General features: G+C 38.6%; 2 protein-coding genes across 4 annotated transcripts in view; one reads left to right on the plus strand and one right to left on the minus strand.

The window, feature by feature from the left end:
* Positions 1-3282, minus strand: part of itsn2b (intersectin 2b) — a 42534-nt gene extending 39252 nt beyond the window's left edge. For all 3 annotated transcript variants that reach the window (XM_034224268.1, XM_034224266.1, XM_034224267.1), the window contains exon 1: positions 3046-3282. The gene's annotated coding sequence lies outside the window, so the exon portion shown is untranslated. The remainder of the gene's footprint in view (positions 1-3045) is intronic.
* A 2770-nt stretch (positions 3283-6052) lies between these two features.
* Positions 6053-12979, plus strand: gcfc2 (GC-rich sequence DNA-binding factor 2). Its single transcript, XM_034224261.1, has 18 exons — positions 6053-6446; positions 6739-6840; positions 7173-7367; positions 7653-7901; positions 8095-8195; positions 8366-8505; positions 8686-8869; positions 9097-9220; positions 9342-9393; positions 9514-9611; positions 9760-9959; positions 10051-10195; positions 10402-10523; positions 10667-10743; positions 11098-11164; positions 11277-11423; positions 11560-11696; positions 12499-12979. The coding sequence occupies exons 1-18, from the start codon at positions 6125-6127 to the stop codon at positions 12629-12631; spliced, it is 2595 nt and encodes an 864-aa protein (XP_034080152.1). The 5' UTR covers positions 6053-6124; the 3' UTR covers positions 12632-12979.

The following is a 12979-nucleotide window of genomic DNA, read 5'->3' on the forward strand; positions in this document are numbered from 1 at the left end:
GAATAACTGCATTGAAGTATATCTTAGAGTCCAATGTGAAACATATAATAATTAATTAATGTCTGGCTTGAGTATGGTGTTTAAAGAAACACCACAATTCCTCAGAGGGGGGTGTTTCTTTCATGTATGGCTCGCTTATGGCGGTCAGACCTCACCTTTAGTTCTGCTTTGGTCTCTCCAGAAAGACTGGGACATTTCCGTCTCTCCTTTAGTACATACAACACTGAAAACTGTTGGATAAATAGCCTGGTTGTCCCTGACCTTGGTACTGTCAGTAGGTTTGAACTCTGCATGTATTTTCCTCTTTGCATGTTTGTGCTTGTCATATGCTCTGTTTAGTATGCACTTGTTATACTTCACCTTGCTGCCATATAGACTATTTTACCTTGAATACCGAACACAATGAAGAACCTGAGAGAAAAAGGATGATTTACAATTAACCTTTTCTCCTCTCTTCATTACTTCCCTTCCTCATTCCTTGGCTGTCTTTTAGATAGTCATTTTTTCCTCTTCTCCCTCTGTCTTTTCATGTGTCATTGTAAATATATGTCAATCTCTCTATCGCTAAATCTATACCATACCAGTTGTGTGACCCTGACCTGTCCTCATCACTTCTCTATGAAACAAGCACCGTCTGTTCTGCGAAATGATAGATTTTCAGCCGCCTGGCTCACTGACCTCACACCAATGACATCAACTCCATCCCGATTACTCTATCTCTCTGTGTGTGTGTGTGTGTGTGTGTGTGTGTGTGTGTGTGTGTGTGTGTGTGTGTGTGTGTGTGTGTGTGTGTGTGTGTGTGTGTGTGTGTGTGTGTGTGTTAGTTTCTATGTAAAACAAATTGACCCAATGTTTCTTTGGCTATTCATCTTATTATTATTGTTTCCTGTCTTTCTGTCTGGTTCCCTCTCTCAGCAACTGCTGCAAAGATCTTAAGGAGTGTTTCAGATTGGTTTTCCTTAACACTGTTTGCAATGCTGTGTTTTGTTTTCTTAAGAGGCAGGCCTCTCCCTCCTTTAATCTGCTTTGGCCCGCCCTGATTTGTTCATATGTCAGGAGGTTATGACAGGAGTGGAGAAACATTGATATTTTATAAAACTGATATAGAGTTAGAATTAAAACAGTGTATTTCTGGCAGTATTGTGTGTATATGCGCATGGGTTTCCTCTCATGTGTGTTAATAAAGAAGGAGTAGGGGTTATAAGACTAGTAACACTTTACATCTCCACTCCATTATTATAGTGCAAATAGTCACACTTGTAACAGTGGTGATGATCTCAAGTCACGTGACCCTTATGGAATAAATTGGCAATGCACCCAATGATTGCCATGCTGATAATGTTAATACTGTAATAATGATTAACATGGCCATCCATTAGAAAGGTCTAAGGTAGAGCTCAGTTGGAAGGCATTCATTGTCTTGCTTTGAAGAATATTCAGCCTACAGACAGTTTGGTAACATTGGGATAACAAGGTGCATGCAAACATAAACGTTAACTTCAGTATTTTAGCATCATCTTCTCTACACGGAACAGCTGATACTCTCCATCCTGTAGCAGACTCTTCAACATGTACTTCCCATTAGGAACTTCAAATGAACTGAAACATCCACACTGGACCTCTAATAAAAAAGGTCCAGAGAAAAGCCTCCATGGCAGTAAGCTAAATTGTAGACACACCATTTTTCAGTTAGTTTATCAGTGTGAGGTAATGATTGCTAGATAATGAAAATTGCATTGAAATTGTCAAAATAACATCGACTAATTATAATATCAATGCAATCATGTAATCATTTTTGCAGGATAGCTTTTTAAGCATCAGTCTGCTGTGGATTGAAAATTAGGAAGGATTTTAAACAAAGACAAATGTCTTCTAAATCAAGTAATTTATACTCATCAATGAAGTACTCATAAACCTATGGCGAAGAACAATCTTTAGTAGCAACCCTAGTTGGAAATTATGGTTATTTATGGATCTGATTATATCATTTTAGACAATTCTCAGATAAGGACACCCACAATGTGACAACCCAAAAATAGGCCAAAAGAAAGAAATATAAAAGCTTGGGCACTGTTACTCCACAGTCTTTATTCTCAAAAGGTAGTTGATCCTCCCTGTGTGAGTCTGAATGATAAACTGACAGAGTAACATTCCCTGATCACCAGACTGCAACCTGCTCAACTCGTTTGAACCGAGAGGAATTTAGGGGATTGACCGGCAAATCTGCCTTTACAAAGATTACACTGAACTTAGTGTGTAGGTATCGATAATCAGAGGTGGAAAAAGTCATCAGATATTGTACTTAAGTAAAAGTAGAAGTAACAGAGTGTAGGAATACTCTGTTACAAGTAAGAGTCCTGCAACCAAAATGTTATTCAAGTAAAAGGAGACAAGTATTAGCATTGAAATATACTTAAATAACCAAAATCTAAATTACTCACTATGTAGATTGGCCCATTTGAGAATGATACAAATGATATGTTTTGATTCTAATTATTGATGCATTAATGAGTTTATCAAAGCTGGAAAAGGTGCAGCTAGTTTGTATTACTTTATATACTGCAGGGTATCTTGTGAATGTTACTCAAAGTCTTTTAAATGTTGATTATACTTTACATCATTAAACCAAATCTGCAAAGTAACTAAAGATATGAAATAAATGTAGTGAAGTAAAAGTACAGGATTTACTTCTGAATCGTAATGTGTTAGAAGTACAAAGTCTAAAATCTAAATACTCAAGTAAAGTACAAGTAGCCTACCTCAAAATTGTACATTACCTGGGTGAATCTACTTCGTTACTATACACCACTGTCGATAATAATAACATGAAATCATAACTTAGCTATAGCTAACCTAACTCCCATCCCAGCCAGAATCACCTCCTTTAAATATAGTTTTCCTTATATATTCCTGAATCAAATAAACTAAACGGACATCAACATGCACATAGTCCAAACACTTGTGAGCAACTTAAAAGTCATCTATGGAGACATGAACAGTATTAAAGTTACACTCATGCTTAGATAAGCAGTTTCGCTTGCTTACCTCTCTCACAACGACCAGAAAAACACCAACTTCCGAGCTTCCGGGGGCCCTGAAGGTATCATCCGCCACTTGGGGACTTGTTCCCGGACACACTGCAAAGGTTTATTATCCGAAGAGAGCAGAATGTGTGGTATAAATGTTCAAGTTTAGCAGCGTTGCTCCTCAAAGTAACCTGTTGCTGACAGCTCAGTGTGCAATAGCAACAACATGGCTGACGTCGAAGGATCGCTGTTAACGTGTGAGCGTCCGGCGAGTGGGAGGAGAGAGAGGGAGTTAACAGATGGGGGACAACTCGTGGGAGACGACAGATAAGGGAGAATGCAACACAGGACAACTCACGTACTGTCTTTTTTTAAGCATAGGTGCATAAGAAAATTCCCATATTTTGTACACATTTCAATATATATACACTGAACAAAAATATAAACGCAACACTTTTGTTTTTGCTCCCGTTTTCATGAGATGAACTCAAAGATCTAAAACATTTTCTATATACACAAAATAACCATTTCTCTCAAATATTGTTCACAAATCTGAAAATATCTGTGATAGTGAGCACTTCTCCTTTGCCGAGATAATCCATCCCACCTCACAGGTGTGGCATATCAAGATGCTGATTAGACAGCATGATTATTGCACAGGTGTGCCTTAGGCTGGCCACAATAAAAGGCCACTCTGAAACGTGCATTTTTGCTTCATTGGGGGGGCTGGGGGGGTCCGAAAACCAGTCAGTATCTGGTGTGAGGGGTAGGATTAGGGGTAGGGTTAGGGTTAGGGTAATGTTGTGAATTGAGTGGCCCAGCCTTCCACTCTGAAATATAATATACTGCAGTTTGTCATATATTCATTGTTCTAAGTTTTCTATTTGTTTTTTATTTCATTTTTTGTTGTTGAACATGTTTTATTTTTACATTTTATTTTTATTATTTTTATATTTTTCTTTCAACTTATTTCCTTATGCTGTCCATATACCACTTTTTAAAAGTTTAACTGAAAAATTGCGTGCACAAAGAAATATAATAAGCAAGAACACTGGTTTAGTGTCAAGATGTGCAATGTGGACATGTTAGTACACTTTAAATAGAAAATGTAAAAAACAGATATTTAAACGACAGTAAACAGGGAAAGTTTTGAAATGTCTTCCTGTCAAAACAGCAGGGGTCACACGATCTGTCAGCTGACTGGATCCGAGCAATAGGAACAGGTACAACAACAACAAAATATATTTGATTTTTAACCTGTTCCTATTGGTCGGATATATATAACAAATTAAAATGACACAATTTAATATATATATATATATATATATTAAATTGTATCATTTTTATTTTTAATAACATTTTACATCCACCGAATACTCTTTTTTCTAATTTTCCAATAATGTGACTTTTAAAACACTAAATATTGTAGCACTCTGCTCCATTTCAATTGTTTTGTTTCTTTAACTAGTAAGCAGACTGCAACGCAATATTAAATAACATCCCTATCATAAAGTCAAGTTCTACCAAAATCACATCACAAATCTTCCAACACTTACCTCGGTGGTTTTACTACATTACATCTGTGTAAGGTATCAAAGCTTTTGCATCAAGGATTTTCTTTTTTAATTGCATTTGCTTAACTCTAGTGAATATACAAAAATACAAAGTTATTTTGTATATTGTGCTGCTGATATGTTGTTAAATGTGTGCGTGATCTCACTGCTATGGAGAAGAGCCTCAAATCAAAGATCTCAAACCTACCAAGAGTCCTTCTTAGTCCCAGTTTTCACATTATCACATCACTCCTTCTTGCTTTCCATATCTCTTACACTTTGCCATGGTGGGTCTTAACCCAGCAACCTTCTGACACATTGGTGGTCCAGAGGTCTATGCATTGGTTCTTCATGCAGGTGCTCAACGTTCAGCTCTCAGGAGAGGGATATATTTTGTCTTCTGCTATGCTGATGTTAAATCTGGAGAAATGGTCCAGACCACTTTTTCTAACAAAGTGACGCGCATGTTTGCACCACCAAACAGCAAAGCAGATTCCTTGTATGTGTAAACGTACCTGGCAATAATCTCGATTAGTGGAGTACAAACTCCTTCATACTGTGGAGGCCCATTTTCGCCACCACTTTATAAAAAAAGGTCCTACTCAAAATAATGAGAATCCTCCAACAAATAATGACTTAGTGGTCTCAGTCAAAGTAAAATTCATTATTTGAGACATGATGTATATATTTAGAGATATTAACTCATTATTTTGAGATTACTTATTTTTTTAGTCAATATTTCAAAAAATGTTGTTGTTTTTTTGAGACTTTCAGTTTTTTTTTTAAATACTATAATTATTTTTGAGATATTACTTTTTATTTTCCAAAACGTTGTCATTATTTTGAGATATTAATTATTTAGATTTATTTTCAGAATGTCTGTCATAATATTTCTCATTATTTAGAGAAACTATATTATTATTTTGAAAAACGAACTCATTATTTTTGAGGAAGCTTATTATTTGGATGTACTTAATGTTATTAGATTTTTAGAAAGTTGTTATCCTATTTTTTTCTTATAGCCTTGCGGAAATAGGCTTCTGTCACAGAGTGGTAATATACAGTATCATATGTTGATTAAAAGATAGTTTGAAGTATAAATAAATAAAAATAGTTTTAAATAAACTGTATAAATGAAATGAGGACGGTCTTGCTCCTCAACCAACTGATTGTGGCTGACATGTAACTCAGGATAATCTTCCGAGGCAACAGCCATACATAATTAATGTCTCCTGAATATGATTCCTATAGTCAGTAGCACAGATGGTCCCAATAAGAACTGGTAATACAGAGTATCCAGAACTACAGTTAACCACCTTATGGGAAATTATTTAACTTACAGTGCTGGTTTAAAATAACGCTAAATTAAACTCACGTTAGCTACGTTTTTATTCAGGATGGCCAGTTTAACGAACAAAAAAACTACATAGCCCACAGTGCATTGCGGCTATTTTCCCTAACGCTTTACGACAATGAAAGCGGTTTCTGACTTGACGTACCACGGTTCTACAACCAAGTTACTACCTCCATGTAAGTGAATAAAACATGTTTAATAAAAAGCCTCGGAGAAACTTTCGACAGAGAAAAGACAACTCTAGTGACGAGGAGGACGAGCGGAAGACCCGGGGACATGGAGTGGAAACTGAGGAGGCTCCAGTTGCGGTAAATAAGCCGGAGAAACTGTCCCAGGGCCGCGGCATTACGTGTAGCTCCAAGCGGGAAGCGACGCCTCCAAAGCCGGGCAGCAGCAGCGGAGAGGACGGGGATACGGTGGAAGTGACAGAAGAAGGAGGAGAAAGAAATAAAGACAGAGATGAGGTTCAGAATACAACAAACTCAATTCTCAGTTTCTCTGACGACAAAGAAGGTAAATAAGTGGGGATATGGAGTTTTAAATCAATATTTTTAAAGATGGACTCAGGTCAGACGTTTACCCAACGTAGAGCAACATAATATATATGGAATACAATGTCAATATCATGCTCAAAACTATTTCAATGCACTGACAGAATGCATCTAATTAGACATGTAACTTTAGGATTGTATCCCCAGGTACATTATCATAATACATTTATTTGTATTATCCCCATTTCCGCTGCGTTTGAAGCCTTAACCGCAGGTTTTTGCTCATGGATCTATTTTCTTTATTATTTTCTCAGCGAAGGAACCAACATTTAAACTGAAGAAGTCTTCTGATAAAGCTGTGCTGTTCCAAGTGAAGAAGAAGGAAGCATCACCTGCCAAGACCAAACAAAGAAGAGGTATGCCACACTGATAGATGTGCCATTACAGACATAGATTTGTATTAAAACACAGTATACGTCCAATACGTCAGGTGCAAGCTTTTTAGATCTAATGCCTCCTCCCGTAATATAGAACAATAATGGATATTAAAAACAAGTGGTAGGAGGACACATACTTATTTATGCATTTTTGAAGTGTAGAGGTGTGTTGTTTTCAAAAAGGTGCTTATAAACTGTATACATGTAGTAAGAAGTTTTCTCTTATTATAATAATGAAAACATGTTGGCTAACATCATCACATTGTGACATTTTTTTTGGCATATCTCCCTCTCCTCTCTCCCCGCCCCAGCTGGTAAAGTTGTCCCACCATCTGCTTCTCCCAGGCAAGACTCAGACAGTCAGGCTTCACCACATGATCTGCCCCGCACTGATGATGACGACAGCAATAAGGATGATGACGATGATGACGACAATGACAGTGAAGAATGTGATGCCAGGTCTCCCTCAGCTAGCTCAGACTCCAGCCGCTCTGCTACTAAACCAGGTATGAGGGTTTTTTGTGTGTGTGTGTGTGTTTATACTGTATGTGTGTGTCAGAGAGGAAAACAGTCAGAGTTTTCAATCCACTGATAGATGTTGGTGTGTGTATGATAAAGGTTTTAGACTAGACAAAACTGCAGGGTCCTACAGAAACACTTCAAAATAAGCCTGCATGCTTTTGGAGAAATGTCTGTATAAGGTTTGCGGATGTGTGTGTGGATCAACAGTTGGATCTATGTTTGTTCCATACATGTTCATTGTCCATACTTGCATTTATTTGTCTTTACAGCAGTCATCCCTAATGCTAAAAAGATCAAGGCAGCTAGATGGCAGCGTCGCGCTAACCGAGCCCAGAAAGAATTCATTTCCCTGGGTAGAGACGGCCACAGCTCAGCTGGTAGCACCCCGGATCACTACAGCAGGGAAGATGACGAAGACAGAGTTGATGATGACGATGATGAGCCGGATGATCACGAGAGAAGAATTGAGTTTGCCCCAAGACTGAAGAGCATTAGGGAGAGGATTGCAGATAAACTTGGTATGAAAAGCAGGGAGAATCGATTGTATTTTTCAATCTTCTGTTGTAGTAACTGAATTAAACTAAAATAGTCTGTTGTATGAGCGTCATAGACATGAAACTAGGCTGGCTGTCTGAAAATCTCTGTGTCTGTTTTGCACCTAATTGTGGAGTTGTGAAGTTTACTATTTTGTATGTTTGTGTGTAAATCTAGGAGACAGTGATGACAGTCTCTCAGGATCTGATGTAGATGAGCAGGACCTTTGGGAGGAGACACAAATCGAGAAGGGAGTCAAGAGACGGCCGGGAGAACAGGTAAAGATATTTGATATCTTTTTACTGTCATTTTTCTGTGTCTCACTCTTCTTGTATCTAAGTGGGATAATAGTTTATATTACTAAACACTCAAGGCTTCCATAAGTGTAACTATCCTCCTGAGTACTACAGCTGTTAGATCCTTTATCCTTTTCTTTCCTTCCTGTCAGAGCCCATCTGGCAGTGAATCCAGCAGCTACAGCAGCAGCAGCAACAAGCGGAACAGACAAAGGAAAAAATCAAAAGGGCTCAAAATACCAACTTTTCCTGCCGTCAGTGTCTCAATGGTCAAGAAGAGGATCACTGGAAAGTAAGTTTCCTCCTTTATATTCTGTAATGTCAACAGGGATAACATTTATGAATCAAATACTGATCTGATATAACCTGATATTGTTATTTAAAAAAAAAAAAAATAATAATTTAAAAAAAACGTTAATACTTATAAATTGATTCAATTTCTATAATTAGTTACAATTGTTTCTCTCTTTAGACTTGAATCCCTGAAGGAGGTGCACAGCGCCCGGCAGGCGGAGCTGAGGAGGATGGAGGGCGATGTGGAGAACGCTCGGGCATCCGCCGAGACTCTGGAGGAAAGTTCCTCTGAGAGACAGCTCAGGTTTTACAGGGACACGAACCTCTATGTCCACAACGTGGTGGAGTGTCTAAGGGAGAAGGTAAGAAAAGGAGTGAATCTGTTAATGTCTTTTAACTGTTACATAAAAGCTAATGTCAATGAATTATTGTTTGATCTCTCTTTCTATTCAAAGCTCTGTGTCATAATCAGGCAGTTTTGTGTAACACTAACAGCTTGTATGGAACAGTTTTAGCTCTACTCCTTAAAACAACAGGAAGCTGCAGAATGTTCTGACTGGTTAATGGATGATTTTCTGATTGTTGGCAGGTTGTGGAGATCAACTCCGTGGAGCTGGATCTGCACTCCCTGCTGTCCGACAACATGGAGGCGCTGTTGGCTCAGAGACGACAGAGTACCACGGAGCAGGCAGACCACCTGCAGCAGATCAGCTGTAAGTTACATCTGTGTGTCCACCTGTCTCTATTTGCATTGTGTCAATGCACAATGTGGAGCTAAATACTCTCCAGAAAGAATATGTACATGAACCCGATTGATCTATCCCACTTTTTTAGATGGCACCAATGAGCAGGGTGGAAGTCCAACTAATGGAACAGAAACTCAAAGGTGAGTGTACAAATATTTCTGTTATTTCTTTTTTGGTTTATAACTTTTCTCATATATTTGATATCTTCTTTACATAAACAAGATTGAAATGGGTACTATACTCTACTTTACATATGTTAGCGGTGCAGACTCTGGTGTTAAAGCTGAAGAAGATTTTGATCTACCTGAAGACACCCAGCCCTCAGCAGAAGAGGAGGAGCAGCTGCAGAAGAAGATAGGTGAGAAGGAATCAAATCTAATAGACTAATGGCTTTCACCTACAGGCCAGATTTGTTACAGCTTTAACACTACACTGTGATACATTCTTTTTGAAGAAAATCGGATTAAGTGTTGCTCATGCTGCACTTCGCTCTGCTCGCTCTCCAGCTGATATCCTCTTGAGGTCCCAGGCGGTGTTTTCTGACGTCCAGGATGACTTTTCCAGCGTGAAGAAGATTTTGTCCCGATTTGAGGAGTGGAGAGGGTCTTACTCTGACTCTTACCACAATGCCTACATCTCTCTGTGTCTGCCCAAGTTGTTGAACCCCATCATTAGACATCAGCTACTGCCATGGAACCCATTAAAGGTACATGTGGACACAAACACAGACACTAGCTCTTACATGCTCACAGATGTCAGAGCACAACTTTTGACCTTTTATATTTGTTTTGTAACAGAGTGATAGTGGAGACTTTGAAAACTTCCCGTGGTTCGCTGCAGTGGAGACATTTTGTCATGGTCATGGCCACGAGGAGCTGGAGAACACCGACAGACAGACGCTGTCTAATGTCATAGAAAAGACCGTCATACCCAAATTGACAGGTAACACACACTCACTAATGAGGCATGTTTTAAATGTGTGTAATGTGTTCAAATGCAATAGGAAGAGCACATTGGTAAAAGCTATTTGTTGTAGAGCTGCAACTATTAGTCAATCTACAGAAGAAAAAAAACACATTTTGAATGCAAATAGAGTAGGAAACGCCTACAGAAACATGACATTGTGTATTTCCTGTGTCTCTGCGCAGGCTATGTGGAGCTGGTGTGGGATCCCATGTCCCGCCAACAGTCGGTCTGTGTGTCGGATGTTTGTCACCGACTGAAGGAGGACTACTCCATCTTTGAAGGAGAGCAGAGTAAACCGGTCAAGGTAATGCCAACTCCTACTTTACTTCTTTAGGATTTTTAAGTTACACTAAAGCAATAAGTCCTCAATATTTAATTGTATTAACCCCAATATAATTGAATATGCAATATGTATGTTTGTATTCATTGTGTTCATGTCCCCTGCAGGCCTTCAGAGAGGCTGTGATCAGCAAACTGAGGAGCTGCGTGGATGACGATGTCTTCATCCCTCTGTACCCTAAAACGTCAGTTTCTTTTCCTGCCTTTTTAAGTTTGAACATTTGTATGACTAACGAGGAGAAAGCAGAAAATACTTAATCCTGTGTTATCATTGTTGAAGACATGTCCACTCATTAGCCCATGCTCTTACACCTCTTTCCATGTTCATGATACATTTATCAATCAATATTATTTATGAAGCCCAACAACAGACAATTACACATTTGTCTCAGTGGGCTTTACAGACTGTACAGTAGACGATCAACATCCTTTAACTGTGATGGATTAAAGATCAGGTCTAATGCAAAATATTTCAAATGACTTTATAACGTTCTATGGTATTTTCAATCTGTAATTAATACCGTTTGTTTTTCTAACAGGTTCCTAGAAGACAGCTCGTCTCCTCAGTGTCGCTTCAGGGATCAACAGTTCTGGACGGCCATAAAAGTACTGCTCTCTTACAAATAATAAATTAAATATTTGTTATATTGTTTTAGTTTTTCCCTTGGGGAAGGAAATGTTTGCAGGCTGCTGTTAATTGTTGTTTTGTGTTGTATAGCTGCTAGGTAACATGGGAAAATGGGATTTGCTGCTTCCCGAGTCTGTGTTGAAGGAACTGATGTTGGACAAACTTCTGAACCGATACCTGCTGACCGCGCTGTGCAGCCAGACGCTGAGCAACAGGGCCGTCCATGCATGCAGAAAGGTGCTTACATTTAGTATTTTCAATGATCAATGTGTGTATTTTCATTGTTTGTTTATGCTTGATTTATAAAGGTCTGGCTGTTCGTCAACTACCCCTCACGTTCTTAACCTCACACTTCCTCCCTCTCTTTCTTCAGATAGCAGACAGTCTGCCGCTCTCTTGGTTCAAAGGAGAGAATTCCTGTTTGCCTCAGCTCCAGAACTTCAGAAACCACCTTGTTCAGAAAGCTCATAGCATCTGCAAACAGCAGCCTCCTGAGGAGCCAAACACCAAGTAAGGAACATAACATTTGTTTTGCTGTAAGGTCAACTTGGTCAGAGTGAAATGAAAAAAAGACTCTTGTCGTAATCAGTGTTGCGACTAACGCGTTACTGTACCTGTAACACACACGGCAACGCCCACCACCAGCACACACACACACAATGGCAGATGCAAGTATCAGCGAGAGCAGCAGCGCATTTACAACTTGGAGATATAACCACTACTAACGCGTTAGTCCCAACACTGACTACAAGTGCACTACTTAGAACTTGATTGTTGAGGCTACAATAAAGATGCCTGTCAAAATGTCTAAACATATCTTTTGTTTTATTGTTCCACTACATTTCATAATGATAATTGCTACAATGATGGGCAGTTGTCTTTTCTCTTACTGTGCCACAGAACAACACAAACACTTGTATTTTTATTGTTATTATTTTTTAAAGTAATGTAACTTGTTACTAGTTACTTTAATAATTTAGTAACTAATAAAGTGACTAGTTAGTTTTTTGAGAGCAGTAACTATTACTTTTTAAAAGTAACTTGCCCAACACTGGTCGTAATGCAGCACGTCATTAAGTTCACCTTTCAAAGCCACGCAAATGCTCAAATCCAAAATGCTTATATATTGAAAAGGCTGTTTTTTTATTTGTACGTACCTATTTCCCCATCATATCAAGTATGCAGCATTGGTGACGACATGAAATGAAATGTATTTAGCATAAATTCACTCCGATGTCATGACTCTTCTTAATACATTTATAACAACAGACTATACTGTAATGCACTCTTTCTGTGTCCTACTCTCCTGAAGGTCTGCTGTGGTTGAGGTGCTGAAGATTCTAAGTAGTATCCGGTGCAATGATTCCATCATGGCGATATCAGAGAAATACCGCTACGAAGACGTGATCTACTCCCACCAGCTGCTGAACCACGAAGACGTGTGAGCAACAAACACTGGACTGAAAGATGGATCAAACTGCAAATGTAGTACGCTGGTACTTTGAAAGCTATCGTCAAAGATATTGTACTGCAGAAGAGGGGCTCCTCCTAAAGGTTGCTAGATAGCCACTGAACTGCAGAATGAAAACATAATCGTTTGGTAAGGTTGCGCTTAAAGTATGAGCTAATAAGTGGAACAAATGAGATGTTTTACAATTTAAACTGCCAAGAAACATTATGTGAGGAAGAACAAATCATATTCCTGCCATTTCTATTCATGAACAATTTGCTGTCTGTTTTGTACCGGAGATACATTTATTTTTATGAATAAATATTTGAATTTTGTTACAATA

Source organism: Gymnodraco acuticeps, unplaced genomic scaffold, assembly GCF_902827175.1.
Source record: "Gymnodraco acuticeps unplaced genomic scaffold, fGymAcu1.1, whole genome shotgun sequence".
Taxonomy (NCBI): domain Eukaryota; kingdom Metazoa; phylum Chordata; class Actinopteri; order Perciformes; family Bathydraconidae; genus Gymnodraco; species Gymnodraco acuticeps.